The sequence below is a fragment of the Salmo salar genome, chromosome 02 (genome assembly GCF_965601325.2).
Source record: "Salmo salar chromosome 02, fSalSal1, whole genome shotgun sequence".
In the NCBI taxonomy this organism is placed as follows: Eukaryota; Metazoa; Chordata; class Actinopteri; order Salmoniformes; family Salmonidae; genus Salmo; species Salmo salar.
In genome coordinates this window covers 23,402,501-23,420,216 of record NC_138292.1, presented here as the reverse complement: position 1 = coordinate 23,420,216, position 17,716 = coordinate 23,402,501, and the positions used below count along the sequence as shown (strand labels likewise).

At 45.5% G+C, this 17,716-nt stretch overlaps 1 protein-coding gene across 2 annotated transcripts in view; it reads right to left on the bottom strand.

Moving 5' to 3' along the window:
- The window catches only part of LOC123728631 (ETS domain-containing transcription factor ERF), a 96,920-nt gene that overhangs the window by 31,422 nt on the left and 47,782 nt on the right, over nt 1–17,716 (bottom strand). The window contains exon 2 of one of the 2 annotated variants that reach the window (XM_082961007.1): nt 1,635–1,869. In XM_082961007.1, coding sequence (XP_082817133.1) covers nt 1,635–1,869 — 235 coding nt within the window. The remainder of the gene's footprint in view (nt 1–1,634; nt 1,870–17,716) is intronic. The other variant, XM_082961008.1, reaches the window with a different exon arrangement.

The following is a 17,716-nucleotide window of genomic DNA, read 5'->3' as shown; positions in this document are numbered from 1 at the left end:
TATACAGTGTATGAGTGATTGACGTGATATACATGTGGTCAGAGTAGCAGTTATACAGTGTATGAGTGATTGACGTGATATACATGTAGTCAGAGTAGCAGTTATACAGTGTATGGGTGATTGACGTGATATACATGTGGTCAGAGTAGCAGTTATACAGTGTATGGGTGATTGACGTGATATACATGTGGTCAGAGTAGCAGTTATACAGTGTATGAGTGATTGACGTGATATACATGTAGTCAGAGTAGCAGTTATACAGTGTATGGGTGATTGACGTGATATACATGTGGTCAGAGTAGCAGTTATACAGTGTATGGGTGATTGACGTGATATACATGTGGTCAGAGTAGCAGTTATACAGTGTATGGGTGATTGACGTGATATACATGTGGTCAGAGTAGCAGTTATACAGTGTATGAGTCGATTGACGTGATATACATGTAGTCAGAGTAGCAGTTATACAGTGTATGGGGAAGTCATACAGAAGATATCAAATATCTCTGAGAACTCATTACTTGACTTTGATGAAACGTCTAAATTAAAGCCAGGAGATACGATCCCACATGACATGAAAAAATCTTCTTTACACTCTCTTTGGATAATTCATTCCAATCATTTTAAAGTTAACAGCAGGTATTTTGCATGTAAGTTTAAGTATTATGATATCATAATATCAAATCCATAACAGTATAGGGGGCTTGTGTTTGGGGTGTTTGAGTTAACAGTCTTTTTTGTTTAGTCACTGCCATTACATGGGAAATATTATCACCGCCATGGCAGGTATATGGGGTTTGAGTTGGTGTCAATAGAGTCCATGTGCTTTCTGGTCACTGCCAAAACAGTGTACTGGGAGATAGGGTCAGTGCCAATATGATAGGCCTACAGTATACAGTGTATTGGGAGATAGGGTCAGTGCCAATACGATAGGCCTACAGTATACAGTGTATTGGGAGATAGGGTCAGTGCCAATACGATAGGCCTACAGTATACAGTGTATTGGGAGATAGGGTCAGTGCCAATACGATAGGCCTACAGTATACAGTGTATTGGGAGATAGGGTCAGTGCCAATACGATAGGCCTACAGTATACAGTGTATTGGGAGATAGGGTCAGTGCCAATACGATAGGCCTACAGTATACAGTGTATTGGGAGATAGGGTCAGTGCCAATACGATAGGCCTACAGTATACAGTGTATTGGGAGATAGGGTCAGTGCCAATACGATAGGCCTACAGTATACAGTGTATTGGGAGATAGGGTCAGTGCCAATACGATAGGCCTACAGTATACAGTGTATTGGGAGATAGGGTCAGTGCCAATATGATAGGCCTACAGTATACAGTGTATTGGGAGATAGGGTCAGTGCCAATATGATAGGCCTACAGTATACAGTGCTTTAGGGGCGAGAGCTGGTGTCATAGTCATAACAGCCAGCTTAGGCAGGTGTGAGAGACATGGTTGTGTCAAGCAGATGTGCACAACATAACAATAAACCTGCATCTGGGGCCTAAGCCCGAGCTTTAAGAGTAACTGGGGCCTGGATCACTGCCATAAGACAGCCATGTGCATTAGGATCAGTGTGTAAACAGCACATTGGGCTGGACACGCTTGGTGTCATTGAGTTTCCTTACCGGAGTGCCCTGCTCAGCTTGTCGTAGTTCATCTGGGGTTTGCACTTGCGGGCCCCCCATAACCGGGCCACCTCGTCAGGGTCCTTGATGACAAACTCTCCATAGTCCCCCTGCCAGGCGATGACATCATGGTACTCCTCCTTCCTCAGCAGCTCCAGGATGAAGTGCCACAGCTGGATCTGTCGCGAGCCGGGGCTGGACTCGGGTTTGTAGGCCCAGTCTGGAAAGGCAAACCCTGGGGAGGAGAGGGGGTAGACCAGGGAGAAGGGAGTTAGCCTGGAGGTCCGTGGAGCACAGCCATACTGATGGACTGAGACGATTAGCCTTCATAGAGGACAGCACGTTCAGAAAGGCTATGCTCTCAGTCTAAATGTTCACTTATTTCTGTGAGTTTAGACAACACACAGTCACAGGAATGCTGTTTAGTTGCAGGGCAAGACATGAATATTGATTCCAACTCCAATGAGGGGAGAGGAGTTGCCTCTAGCCCTGTCAGGTGTTCTCAGGTGAAGTGTGTTCTAGAAGGCGTGTTGTAGAAGAGGAAAGAGGATTAGTGAGGCCTATTTATGTTCAGTCTTTTAGTTCTCTGTCTGGAGCTTAGAGATGTATTTGTGTTCAGTCTTTTAGTTCTCTGTCTGGAGCTTAGAGATGTATTTGTGTTCAGTCTTTTAGTTCTCTGTCTGGAGCTTAGAGATGTATTTGTGTTCAGTCTTTTAGTTCTCTGTCTGTAGCTTAGAGATGTATTTGTGTTCAGTCTTTTAGTTCTCTGTCTGTAGCTTAGGGATGTATTTGTGTTCAGTCTTTTAGTTCTCTGTCTGGAGCTTAGAGATGTATTTGTGTTCAGTCTTTTAGTTCTCTGTCTGTAGCTTAGGGATGTATTTGTGTTCAGTCTTTTAGTTCTTTGTCTGGAGCTTAGAGATGTATTTGTGTTCAGTCTTTTAGTTCTCTGTCTGGAGCTTAGAGATGTATTTGTGTTCAGTCTTTTAGTTCTCTGTCTGGAGCTTAGAGATGTATTTGTGTTCAGTCTTTTAGTTCTCTGTCTGTAGCTTAGGGATGTATTTGTGTTCAGTCTTTTAGTTCTCTGTCTGGAGCTTAGAGATGTATTTGTGTTCAGTCTTTTAGTTCTCTGTCTGGAGCTTAGGGATGTATTTGTGTTCAGTCTTTTAGTTCTCTGTCTGTAGCTTAGGGATGTATTTGGGATCCATCTGTACATCAGTCTGGTTCTGTTTCTACTGTTATTAACACGTACACAGTGCTGCACATCATCGAGTGTGGCTGCGTGTCACTCACACCTGCCTGACCTGGCCTCTTCTCTGCCCTCCTCCTCCTCTTTCCTCTCCTCCACTCTACTTTGTGTTGTATCTGACTCATGGTAGACTGGGTGTAGAAACCACAACCTTCCTGCCACCGTCACTGCTAGGGCGTCCACCCAACCACAACAGTCCTGCGCCGGAAACACTCACTGATCTCCCTGCCGTGATACTACTCTGATAGTGAACACTCACTGATCTCCCTGCCGTGATACTACTCTAATAGTGAACACTCACTGATCTCCCTGCCGTGATACTACTCTAATAGTGAACACTCACTGATCTCCCTGCCGTGATACTACTCTAATAGTGAACACTCACTGATCTCCCTGCCGTGATACTACTCTAATAGTGAACACTCACTGATCTCCCTGCCGTGATACTACTCTAATAGTGAACACTCACTGATCTCCCTGCCGTGATACTACTCTAATAGTGAACACTCACTGATCTCCCTGCCGTGATACTACTCTAATAGTGAACACTCACTGATCTCCCTGCCGTGATACTACTCTAATAGTGAACACTCACTGATCTCCCTGCCGTGATACTACTCTAATAGTGAACACTCACTGATCTCCCTGCCGTGATACTACTCTAATAGTGAACACTCACTGATCTCCCTGCCGTGATACTACTCTGATAGTGAACACTCACTGATCTCCCTGCCGTGATACGACTCTAATAGTGAACACTCACTGATCTCCCTGCCGTGATACTACTCTGATAGTGAACACTCACTGATCTCCCTGCCGTGATACTACTCTAATAGTGAACACTCACTGATCTCCCTGCCGTGATACTACTCTAATAGTGAACACTCACTGATCTCCCTGCCGTGATACTACTCTAATAGTGAACACTCACTGATCTCCCTGCCGTGATACTACTCTAATAGTGAACACTCACTGATCTCCCTGCCGTGATACTACTCTGATAGTGAACACTCACTGATCTCCCTGCCGTGATACGACTCTAATAGTGAACACTCACTGATCTCCCTGCCGTGATACTACTCTGATAGTGAACACTCACTGATCTCCCTGCCGTGATACTACTCTAATAGTGAACACTCACTGATCTCCCTGCCGTGATACTACTCTAATAGTGAACACTCACTGATCTCCCTGCCGTGATACTACTCTGATAGTGAACACTCACTGATCTCCCTGCCGTGATACTACTCTAATAGTGAACACTCACTGATCTCCCTGCCGTGATACTACTCTAATAGTGAACACTCACACACACGACCACAACATTGGTGCTCTTTCTATGTCTGTGGAATACTATTCATAATGAAAACCTCTCCACCTATTTTCCCTGATTCTGTCACTCTTTCCTACTGACAGAGGAAACACCAGCTAGTCCTCCTCCCTCCTCCCCAAATGTACAACGGAAACTCAGTGTGAAAGGAGGAAACAGACTGTGGGTGTGGGCACATGTTGATGAGTGTTTGTTTGTCTGCCTGCTCGACTGACCTTGATGTAAATGTGTATTCAAGATTGAGAACACGCCAATATGTGAGTGAATGAGTGTATATTCATGAGGCTTGAATGACGAGTTGAATGCACTTGATAGGCTATTTCCTCACATGTGTGTGGTCATGAAGATGTGACAGGTCTGAGCCAGACTGGGCTTTAGCATCACCGGAGTGTTACATAGTTTCAATCAGAGAGAAACACTGATCACCTACTGTTCAATATGACTAACATCCTCTCTACATAACCATTACTCTGCCAGAGAAGAACAGGAGTCCATAGTTCCATGATAAAAATCAGGCCTAGTCAATGCCGACCAATCCCATTCATCAGGGTTTGAGGCCTCCAACTTCCTCCTGACTCAAGTGGCAGGATCTATACATATATAGACTACATTTGAAGTATGAAAACATCTGACACATAAACATTTCAGGGTGAACTATCCCTTTAAGGTCAAGCGACATCATGGGTGTGTATGACGTCACTACAGCAGAAAAGTCACTGCCAGTACAGATGAGCCCTGAAAAGCATCAAAATAACCAAATGTAGCTAGATGTTGGAGGGCCTTTGTAGATGACGGACAGATTGATAGATAAACTCAGCAAAAAAAGAAAATGTCCTCTCACTGTCAACTGCGTTTATTTTCAGCAAACTTAACGTGTAAATATTTGTATGAACATAAGATTCAACAACAGACAAACTGAGCACGTTCCACAGGCATGTGACTAACAGAAATGGAATCATGTGTCCCTGAACAAAGGGGGGTCAAAATCAAAAGTAACAGTCAGTAACTGCTGTGGTCACCAGCTGCATTAAGTACTGAAGTGCATCTCCTCCTCATGGACTGCACCTCATTTGCTGTGAGATGTTACCCCACTCTTTCACCAAGGCACCAGCAAGTTCCCAGACATTTCTATGAGGAATGGCCCCTAGCCCTCACCCTCCGATCCAACAGGTCCCAGACGTGCTCAATGGGATTGAGATCCGGGCTCTTCGCTGGCAATGGCAGAACACTGACATTCCTGTCTTGCAGGAAATCACTCACAGAACGAGCAGTATGGCTGGTGGCATTTTCATGCTGGAGGGTCATGTCAGGATGAGCCTGCAGGAAGGGTACCACATGATGGAGGAGGATGTCTTCCCTGTAATGCACAGCGTTGAGATTGCCTACAATGACAACAAGCTCAGTCTGATGATGCTGTGACACACCGCCCCAGACCATGACGGACCCTCCACGTCCAAATCGATCCCGCTCCAGAGTACAGAGCTTGGTGTAACGCTCATTCCTTCGACGATAAACGCGAATCCGACCATTTATTATTATTATTATTCTTTTTTTACCTTTATTTAACTAGGCAAGTCAGTTAAAAACAAATTATTATTTTCATTGGGTTAACTGCCTTGTTCAGGGGCAGAACGACAGATTTTTACCTTGTCAGCTCAGGGATTCGATCTTGCAACCTTTCGATTACTAGCCCAACGCTCTAACCACTAGGCTACCCTGCTACCCCATAACCAGGACCATCACCCCTGGTGAGACAAAACCGCGACTCGTCAGTGAAGAGCACTTTTTGTCTTGTCTGGTCCAGCGACGGTGGGTTTATGCCCATAGGCGACGTTGTTGCTGGTGATGTCTGGTGAGGACCTGCCTTACAACAGGCCTACAAGCCCCCATTCCAGCCTCTCTCAGCCTATTGCGGACAGTCTGAGCACTGATGGAGGGATTGTGCATTCCTGGGGTAACTCGGGCAGTTGTTGTTTCCATCCTGTACCTGTCCCGCAGGTGTGATGTTCGGATCCTGTGCAGATGTTACATGTGGTCTGCCACTGCGAGGACGATCAGCTGTCCGTCCTGTCTCCCTGTAGCGCTGTCTTAGGCATCTCACAGTACGGACATTGCAATTTATTGCCCTGGGCACATCTGGGGTCCTCATGCCTCCTTGCAGCATGCCTAAGGCACGTTCACGCAGATGAGCAGGGACCCTGGGCATCTTTCTTTTGGTGTTTTTCAGAGTAAGTAGAAAGGCCTCTTTAGTGTCCTAAGTTTTCATAACTGTGACCTTAATTACCTACCGTCTGTAAGCTGTTAGTGTCTTAACGACCGTCCCACAGGTGCATGTTCATTAATTGTTTATGGTTCATTGAACAAACGTGGGAAACAGTGTTTAATAGAGGTCGGCCGATTATGATTTTTCAACGCCAATACCGATACCGATTATTGGAGGACCAAAAAAGGCCGATACCGATCGAATCGGACTATTTTTTTTTATACATATATCTTTGTAATAATGACAATTAAAATAATACTGAATGAACAATGAACACTTTTATTTTAACTTAATATAATACATAAATAAAATCTATGTAGCCTCAAGTAAATATGAAACATGTTCAATTTGGTTTATATAATGCAAAAACACAGTGTTGGAGAAGAAAGTAAAAGTGCAATATGTGCCATGTAAAAAAGCTAACGTTTAAGTTCCTTGCTCAGAACATATGAAAGATGGTGGCTCAATATTCCCAGGTCTTCAATATTTCCAGTTAAGACGTTTTAGGTTTTAGTTATTATAGGAACTATGACGCGTCGACTATTTCTCTCTATACCATTTGTATTTCATATACAGTTGAAGTCGGAAATTTACATACACCTTAGCCAAATGCATTTCAACTCAGTTTTTCACAATTCCTGACATTTAATCCTAGTAAAAATGCCCCGTTTTAGGTCAGTTAGGATCACCACTTTATTTTAAGAATGTGAAATGTCAGAATAATAGTAGAGAGAATTATTTATTTCAGCTTTTATTTCTTTCATCACATTCCCAGTGGGTCAGAAGTTACCATATACTCAATTAGCATTTGGTAGCATTGCCTTTAAATTGTTTAACTTGGGTCAAACGTTTTGGGTAGCCTTCCACAAGCTGCCCACAATAAGTTGGGTGAATTTGGGCCCATTCCTCCTGACAAAGCTGGTGTAACTGAGTCAGGTTTATAGGCCTCCTTGTTCGCACATGCTTTTTCAGTTCTGCCCACAAATCTTTTAAAGGATTGAGGTCAGGGCTTTGTGATGGCCACTCCAATGCCTTGACTTTGTTGTCCTTAAGCCATTTTGCCACAACTTTGGAAGTATGCTTTGGGTCATTGTCCATTTGGAAGACCCATTTGCAACCAAGCTTTAACTTCCTGACTGATGTCTTGAGATGTTGCTTCAATACATCCACATCATTTTCGATCCTCATGATGCCATCTATTTTGTGAAGTGCACCAGTCCCTCCTGCAGCAAAGCACCCCCACAACATGATGCTGCCTCCCCATGATTCAAGGTTGGGATGGTGTTCTTCGGCTTGCAAGCCTCCCCCTTTTTCCTCCAAACATAACGACCTGTTTTACTGTGGATATAGATACTTTTGTACCCGTTTCCTCCAGCATCGTCACAAGGTCCTTTGCTGTTGTTCTGGGATTGATTTGCACTTTTCGCACCAAAGTACGTTCACCTCTAGGAGACAGAACGCGTCTCCTTCCTGAGCTGCGTGGTCCTATGGTGTTTAAACTTGCGTACTATTGTTTGTACAGATGAACATGGTACCTTCAGGCGTTTGGAAATTGCTCCCAAGGATGAACCAGACTTGTGGAGGTCTACAATCTTTTTTCTGAGGTCTTGGCTGATTTCTTTTGATTTTCCCATGATGACAAGCAAAGAGGCACTGAGTTTGAAGGCCTTGAAATACATCCACAGGTACACCTCCAATTGACTCAAATGATGTCAATTAGCCTATCAGAAGCTTCTAAAGCCATGACATCATTTTCTGGAATTTTCCAAGCTGTTTAAAGGCACAGTCAACTTAGTGTATGTAAACTTCTGACCCACTGGAATTGTGATACAGTGAATTATAAGTGAAATAATCTGTCTGTAAACAATTGTTGGAAAGATTACTTGTGTCATGCACAAAGTAGATGTCCTAACCCGACTTGCCAAAACTATAGTTTGTTAACAAGAAGTTTGTGGAGTGGTTGAAAAACGAGTTTTAATGACTCCAACCTAAGTGTATGTGAACTTCCGACTTCAACTGTACCTTTGACTATTGGATGTTCTAATAGGCACTTTAGTATTGCCAGCCTAATCTCAGGAGTTGATAGGCTTGAAGTCATAAACAGCGCTGTAATTCAATCATTGCTAAGAGCTGCTGGCAAACGCAGTAAAGTTTGGATGACTGCTTACGAGTCTGCTGCTGCCTACCACCACCCAGTCAGAATGCTGTATCAAATCATAGACTTAATTATAATATAATAAACTCAGAAATATGAGCCTTTGGTCATTAATATGGTCGAATCCGGAAACTATCATTTTGAAAACAAAACGTTTATTCTTTCAGTGAAATACGGAGCCGTTCTGTATTTTATCTAACGGGTGGCATCCCTAAGTCTAAATATTGCTGTTACATTGCACAACCTTCAATGTTATGTCATAATTACGTAATATTCTGGCAAATTAGTTTGAAACGAGCCAGGCGACCCAAACTGTTGCATATACCCTGACTCTGCATGCAATGAAGGCAAGAGAAGTGACACAATTTCCCTAGTTAATATTGCCTGCTAACATGAATTTATTTTAACTAAATATGCAGGTTTAGAAATATATACTTCTGTGTATTGATTTGAAGAAAGGCATTGATGTTTATGGTTAGGTACATTCCTACATTACATTCCTGCAACGATTGTGCTTTTTTCGCGAATGGGCTTTTGTTAAATCATCACCCGTTTGGCGAAGTAGGCTGTGATTCGATGATAAATTAACAGGCACCGCATCGATTACATGCAACGCAGGACATGCTAGTTAACCTAGTAATATCATCAACTATGTGTAGTTAACTAGCGATTATGTGATGATTGATTGTTTTTTATAAGATAAGTTTAATGCTAGCTAGCAACTTACCTTGGCTCCTTGCTGCACTCGCCTAACAGGTGGTCAGCCTGCCACGCACTTTCCTTGTGGAATGCAATGTAAAGCCGATTACCGATTGTTACGAAAACTTGAAATCGTACCTAATTAATCTGCCATGCCGATTAATCAGTCGACCTCTAGTTTAAACCCTTTACAATGAAGATCTGTGAAGTTACTTGGATTTTTACGAATTATCTTTGAAAGACAGGGTCCTGAAAAAGGGACGTTTCTTTTTTTTGCTGAGTTAGATAATAATCTGCACCATACTAGGCAGCGCCACCATTTAGACCCTGTTACCTAACACTCTTCACTACCTCAATACACAGCATCTGGCAACCAACATAGAGCCACGCTCAAAAGATATGTGCCAGATATGCTTTATGTAGTTCTACGTGGGCTTAAATAGGTCTGCCTTGGTGAACCAGATTGACTAACTGAATAAGGGCAGTTTGGGGAGTTCTCAATTATTGACAGATTTCTTTTTTATATATATTTGTTGCCGAAACTCAGCTTTGATACGATGACATTGATACAGGCAACAGACTACACACACACACACACACACACACACACACACACACACACACACACACACACACACACACACACACACACACACACACACACACACACACACACACACACACACACACACACACACACACACACACACACACACACACCCCCCGCGTGTCAGGTCAACAGGTGAAATGGATCCCTGGTAAGTAGATAGGGACAAACTCTGCCTGCCAACCTCTGAACAAAGACTACAAAACCAACCATCATCATCATCATCATCACAAGTACAGATACGGAGACAGTGTACAATGTGTGTAAATAACAGGGTAACCCCCCCCAAACAGCCAGCTAAACATGGGATGAAAGCACCGGTGTGAGTAGTAATATGAGTGTAAAGTGATCTTGGTAGGAAACCATGTCTCAGCAACCAGAGCCCAGTAGTGTGTACGGGACAGACATCATGTCTTCTCTACAGCAATTCTGAGGAAAACAGAACCCAGTAGTGTGTTGTGATACAGGACAGACATCATGTCTTCTCTACAGGAATTCTGAGGAAAACAGCCATAACAGGTGTCTTTTCATCCCACCCCACGGCTGTGTCCTATTACGTTACACCCAGAGGCCAAACCTGTCCTGAGTCACCATGGATCAGTTATCACAAGAGGCTGCTCATACTGACACAAGAAACAGAGACCACGACACACACACACACACACACACACACACACACCACACCACACACACACCACACACACACACACACACACACACACACCACACACACACACACACACACACACACACACACACACACACACACACACACACACACACACACCCCCCGAGAGAAATCATGACATGTCCACAGGTCTGTTTGATGGGGTTTTAAGCGACTCTACAGTGGGCTTTGTGTGAGAACGACGTGTGTGTGTGTGTGTGTGTGTGTGTGTGTGTGTGTGTGTGTGTGTGTGTGTGTGTGTGTGTGTGTGTGTGTCAGAGTGCATCAATGCCATGCAGGAGAAAAGCAGTGTGGGACCTCACACCCCCCCCCCCCCCAAACTTAACCTCTCTGACCTCTACTCCTCCTGCTCTCCTCTCCTCCATCCATCTCTGGTGCTCTCTTTCCCTCCTGGGGGAGAAACCAGATAGCCATTACAGCACAGAGAGGAGAGGAGCCACACACACCATCAATAATGCAGCAGCTAGGCTGTGTGTGTGTGTGTGTGGGAGGGAGGGGGGGGCTAATCTCTGCCCTGGGACACTAGAACTCGGGGTGTGGAGGGGTGTTAGTAGGTGCGAATATATAAAGGGAGGGAGATAGGAGGGTGTGGTAAGTAGCTACAACTTTTGGTTGGGGGATGGAGGGAGTTGGGGGGGCTGAAAGAGAAGGAGGGAAGAGGAGACAGGGTGAGTCCTAGGACAAGGAGAGAGAAAGGGGGAGGAGGGAGAGTGGGAAACAAGAGTGGGAACAGAGAGAGAGAGACAATGGTTGAAGAGGGGGTTGGGGAAAGAGGGGGTATAAAGAGAGGGATGAGATCATAGCTCGTCTGGTAGTCTGTTGTCATCCAGGTCACATTGCTTCCCCCCCTCCCTTGTTCTCCCTCTCTCTGTGCGGATGCCTGTCTTCCTCTGTGTGATCTCTTTGGCAGGCCTTTTCTAGACTTCTACCGCTGGAGCCATTTTAACTATGTAGAGGACCAACTACAATGACCTCTAAACAGCCCAGAGAGAGACACATGGGGGAGAAAGGGAGAGGAAAAAGCGAATGATAGCGAGAAGGAGAGTAACGTGGCCATATCTAAAGCTGGTTTTCTGTGAGAGACTAGAAACATGAGGCCTTGAATCTGATTCTGAACTCCAATCGCTGACACACAAGTACACAGTATGATCTCCTACCCTCTTCCTGAGTGGCACAGCGGTCTAAGGCACTGCGTCTCAGTGCGAGAGGCGTCACTACAGATCCTGGTTCGATCCCGGGCTCTATCACAAACGGCCGTGATCGGGAGTCCCATAGGGCAGCGCGGAATTGGCCCGGCGTGGTCCGGGTTAGGGGGAGGGTTTGGCTGGGGTAGCCCCCCCCCCCCCATACACCACCCTTTGTGAGCAGTGGATCCTGGCCACCATTGGCACAGTGACTGACTGACACACTGCCTCTAGCTAGAAACAGGGGGGTTGAAGGAGGGTGGAGAGGGAAAGGGGGCGTAAGACAGAAGGGAAGCTGGGAAAGGGTGGGGGGATGAGTTAGGGAAGAGAGAGAGGTTTACTGTTCATATTTCACTAAGTGTTTATTATCCATTTCACTTGCTTTGGCAATGAAAACATATGTTTCCCATGCCAATAAAGCCCTTCGAATTGAAATTGAATTGACAAGCAAGATGTGTGACTTGTTGCCACAAGGGCAACCAGTGAAGAACAAACACCATTGTAAATACAACCCATATTTATTTCATTTTCCCTTTTTACTTTAACTATTTGCACATCGTTACAACACTGTATATAGACATATGACATTTGAAATGTCTCTTAATTTGGAACTTCTGTGAGTGTAATGTTTGCTGTTAATTTTTTATTGTTTACTTCACATTTGTTTATTATCTGTTTCACTTGCTTTGGCAATGTAAACATGTGTTTCCCATGCCAATAAAGCCCTTTGAATTGAACGCGAGAGCGAGAGAGAGAAAACCAAGTCTACCTGACAAACTATGGAGGGTATGTAACTAGTCAGAGATGTATAGATAGGTGAAAGTAGTGAATAAGAACTGTGAATAAAGATGTGTCCCTGGGACAAGTGAGAGGAGGCGAAGCTGAGTGAAGGCAGGAGCCTAAACCCAGTTAGGGTCGTGTAGCTGTCATTGTTCAACTACTGGGACATTCAGTACAGTGAAAGAGACAGAGTGAAAGAGACAGAGTGAGAGAGACAGAGTGAGAGAGACAGAGTGAGAGAGACAGAGCGAGAGAGACAGAGCGAGAGAGACAGAGCGAGAGAGAGACATTGAAATGGGGGAGCACTGGTGGCCTTGGAGGGACAAAAATAGACCCATACATACACTGGGGTTATTGTTCCACAGAGAGAGAACGAGAGAGCATGAGGGGGGAAGGAGAGAGAGAGAGAGAGAGAGAGAGAGAAGTGCTGCGAGAGGGGGAGGAGGAGCGAGAAACAGGAGACAAAGCCTACAAGAGTCTGGTGTCCTGTACTAGCAACATTACACATCCAGTAACACATCCAGTAACACATCCAGTAACACAACCAGTAACACATCCAGTAACACATCCAGTAACACATCCAGTAACACATCCAGTAACACATCCAGTAACACATCCAGTAACACATCCAGTAACACATCCAGTAACACATCCAGTAACACATCCAGTAACACATCCAGTAACACAACCAGTAACACATCCAGTAACACAACCAGTAACACAACCAGTAACACATCCAGTAACACAACCAGTAACACAACCAGTAACACATCCAGTAACACAACCAGTAACACAACCAGTAACACAACCAGTAACAAAACCAGTAACACATCCAGTAACACAACCAGTAACACATCCAGTAACACATCCAGTAACACAACCAGTAACACAACCAGTAACACAACCAGTAACACATCCAGTAACACAACCAGTAACACAACCAGTAACAACCATACACACAGTGGCCAGTTTATTAGGTACACCCATCTAGTACTGGGACGGACCCTCCTGTAGCCATGAAAGGAGGCACCTTGTCAGCAACAATGTTCAGATACACTGTGGCGTTCAAACATTGATTAATTGGCATGAAGGGATCTAACGTGCCAGGAAAACTGTCCTGACACCATTACACCAGCAGCACCAGCAGCCTGTACCACTGACACCATTACACCAGCAGCACCAGCAGCCTGTACCACTGACACCAGGCACGATGGGGCCATGGACTCATGCTGCTTAAACTAAATCATAACTCTGCCATCAGCATGACGCAACAGGAACCAGGATTCATCAGACTCGGACCAGGCAAAGTTTTTCCGCTCCTCAATCGTCCGGTGTTGGTGATCGCGTGCCCACTGAAGCCACTCTTCTTGTTTTTAGCTGATAGGAGTGGAACCCGGTGTGGTCGTCTGCTGTAATAGCCCATCCACGACAAGGATCAAAGGGATGTGTGTTCTGAGATGCTGTTCTGCACACCACTGTTGTACTGCTCTGTTATTTGCCCGTCCGTGGCCCCGTCAGCTTGTATGATTCTTGCCATTCTCCTTTGACGTCTCATCAACGAGCTGTTTTCACCCACAGGACTGCCGCTGACTGGATGTTTTTGTTTGCAGCACCATTCTCTGTAAACCCTAGACACCGTTGTGGGTGAAAAGCCCAGGAAGCCGGCCAATTCTGAGATACTGGAACCGGCGCGCCTGGCAACGACAATCATACCACACTCAGTTGCTTAGGTCGCTGGTTTTGCCCATTCTAACGTTCAATCAAACAGTAACTGAATGCCTCAATGCCTGTCTGCCTGCTTTATATAGCGGACCACGTGGCTCACTGTCTGTAGGAGCGAACCATTTTTGTGAACGGGGTGGTGTACCTAATAAACGGACCACTATATATTCCCATTTTACACACTCATGCACACTACAGCCTATAGCTTACACCCTACACACCATAACCTTCCTGGAAATCTGCTGGGGTATATTCAGCAAGAAATGTTTAGAATGTTACAGATAAAAAAGTAATGAATATAGCAGACTGGATTCCCTATTCTACATGAGAGACAGACTGAGCCTGGAGTTGAACCCTGTTACTAGAGCCTGGAGTTGGACCCTGTTACTAGAGCCCGGAGTTGAACCCTGTTACTAGAGCCCGGAGTTGAACCCTGTTACTAGAGTCCGGAGTTGAACCCTGTTACTAGAGCCCGGAGTTGAACCCTGTTACTAGAGCCCGGAGTTGAACCCTGTTACTAGAGCCCGGAGTTGAACCCTGTTACTAGAGCCCGGAGTTGGACCCTGTTACTAGAGCCCGGAGTTGAACCCTGTTACTAGAGCCTGAACTTCTTCCTGCTCAGGTCAGGATCATGTTTAATGACAACTTGCCTACATAAGGAACTAAATGATCATGAGAGAATTGCGGCATTAGTTGATGTGATGGTTTCTTGGAGACCAGGCTGCAGGGGAACGGACTCTGACGACCCCAGTGGCACCCAATCATATGGGACAGAATCTTTAACTGGAGTTACTCTCAACACACACCCCCATTGTCCCAGTGGGGTTTGGGGCAGCAGAATAATATTGTGTCAGTAAAGCTGGTGGTGGATCTCTGAGGTGCTGCCGGGTATATTTATTACCTTCACCAGAGTAACACTACGCTCCCAAGACATGCCCCTCACACACACCACACACACACCAACCTCCTTAGGGATAGACTGCAAGCGCCTCTCTCTCTCTCTCCCTCCCGCCATTTGACATATTGGTGTTAATGTACTCCTGTAGCCAGCTCTGGGCAGACATGCAGCTGGCAGTTGACTTTTCACCCCTCTCCTCCTCTCTTCCCAACATGTTGTACTGGGTTGTGTGTGTGTGTGTGTGTGTGTGTGTGTGTGTGTGTGTGTGTGTGTGTGTGTGTGTGTGTGTGTGTGTGTGTGTGTGTGGGAACTATGTAAGTGCAAGATACTGTGTTAGTGACTGTGTGACCGCATTGGGCTCCCGAGTGGTGCAGCAGTCTAAGGCACTGGATCTCAGTACTAGAGGCGTCACTACAGACCCTGGTTCGATTCCAGGCTGTATCACAACCAGCCATGATTGGGAGTCCCATAGGGCGGTGCACAATTGGCCCAGCGTCATCCAGATTAGGGTTTGGCCGGGGTAGGCTGTCGTTGTAAATAATAATTTGTTCTTAACTGACTTGCTTAGTTAAATTTAACATTTAAAAGTGGGGGTGCGGGGCTTGTGTGGATTGAGGATGTGTGGAATATGTGGGTCAGTAGCTAGGTTTCCATCCAATTTGCTAAAGATTTTCATGCAAATATTCTAAAATCTGCATAAAACAATCTGCTCATTTTCCCACCATAGATGTATTTCTACCAAACAGACGTATTGAGGATAAAAGGCTGTGTGTGATGATGTACTGCATATAAAATAACTATTGTGGTTAAATTCCCATTTAACCAAATGAAGAATACAAGTTAAATGGGTTTCCATCGCATTTTCAACTCTAATGATGGTTTTGTCAAGTGTGTTATAGAGCAAATGTGTTCACTCTGGTCTTGGCACATGTTCTAGCCAACAGCTGGCAGACACAGTGAGGGGGGGCTACCTACATTATCACATTATTATGGATAATAGTGATATTAGTTTTATTTGTAAAATAGCAGCCAAGCATCGATCCTCATTCACCAGAATAAGACCCTGGATATTTATTGGAGAGGAGCATCAAGTTCATCACCGTGCACTTTCACCACCCTGTGAAGTTCATCACCGTGCACTTTCACCACCCTGTGAAGCTCATCACCGTGCACTTTCACCACCCTGTGAAGTTCATCACCGTGCACTTTCACCACCCTGTGAAGTTCATCACCGTGCACTTTCACCACCCTGTGAAGTTCATCAGAACTTATTTCATCTGTAATCTAATAACCTGCCTGCTTTCCCAAGTGGTGGTGGGAGGACCACACAACATATCAAGTGGTGGTGGGAGGACCACACAGCATATCAAGTGGTGGTGGGAGGACCACACAGCATATCAAGTGGTGGTGGGAGGACCACACAACATATCAAGTTGTGGTGGGAGGACCACACAACATATCAAGTGGTGGTGGGAGGACCACACAGCATATCAAGTGGTGGTGGGAGGACCACACAGCATATCAAGTGGTGGTGGGAGGACCACACAGCATATCAAGTTGTGGTGGGAGGACCACACAGCATATCAAGTTGTGGTGGGAGGACCACACAGCATATCAAGTTGTGGTGGGAGGACCACACAACATATCAAGTGGTGGTGGGAGGACCACACAGCATATCAAGTTGTGGTGGGAGGACCACACAACATATCAAGTGGTGGTGGGAGGACCACACAGCATATCAAGTGGTGGTGGGAGGACCACACAACATATCAAGTTGTGGTGGGAGGACCACACAACATATCAAGTGGTGGTGGGAGGACCACACAGCATATAAAGTTGTGGTGGGAGGACCACACAACATATCAAGTGGTGGTGGGAGGACCACACAGCATATCAAGTGGTGGTGGGAGGACCACACAACATATCAAGTGGTGGTGGGAGGACCACACAGCATATCAAGTTGTGGTGGGAGGACCACACAACATATCAAGTGGTGGTGGGAGGACCACACAGCATATAAAGTTGTGGTGGGAGGACCACACAACATATCAAGTGGTGGTGGGAGGACCACACAGCATATAAAGTTGTGGTGGGAGGACCACACAACATATCAAGTGGTGGTGGGAGGACCACACAGCATATCAAGTTGTGGTGGGAGGACCACACAACATATCAAGTGGTGGTGGGAGGACCACACAGCATATCAAGTGGTGGTGGGAGGACCACACAGCATATCAAGTGGTGGTGGGAGGACCACACAGCATATCAAGTGGTGGTGGGAGGACCACACAGCATATCAAGTGGTGGTGGGAGGACCACACAACATATCAAGTTGTGGTGGGAGGACCACACAACATATCAAGTGGTGGTGGGAGGACCACACAGCATATCAAGTGGTGGTGGGAGGACCACACAGCATATCAAGTGGTGGTGGGAGGACCACACAGCATATCAAGTGGTGGTGGGAGGACCACACAGCATATCAAGTTGACTTCCATATGATGGTTATT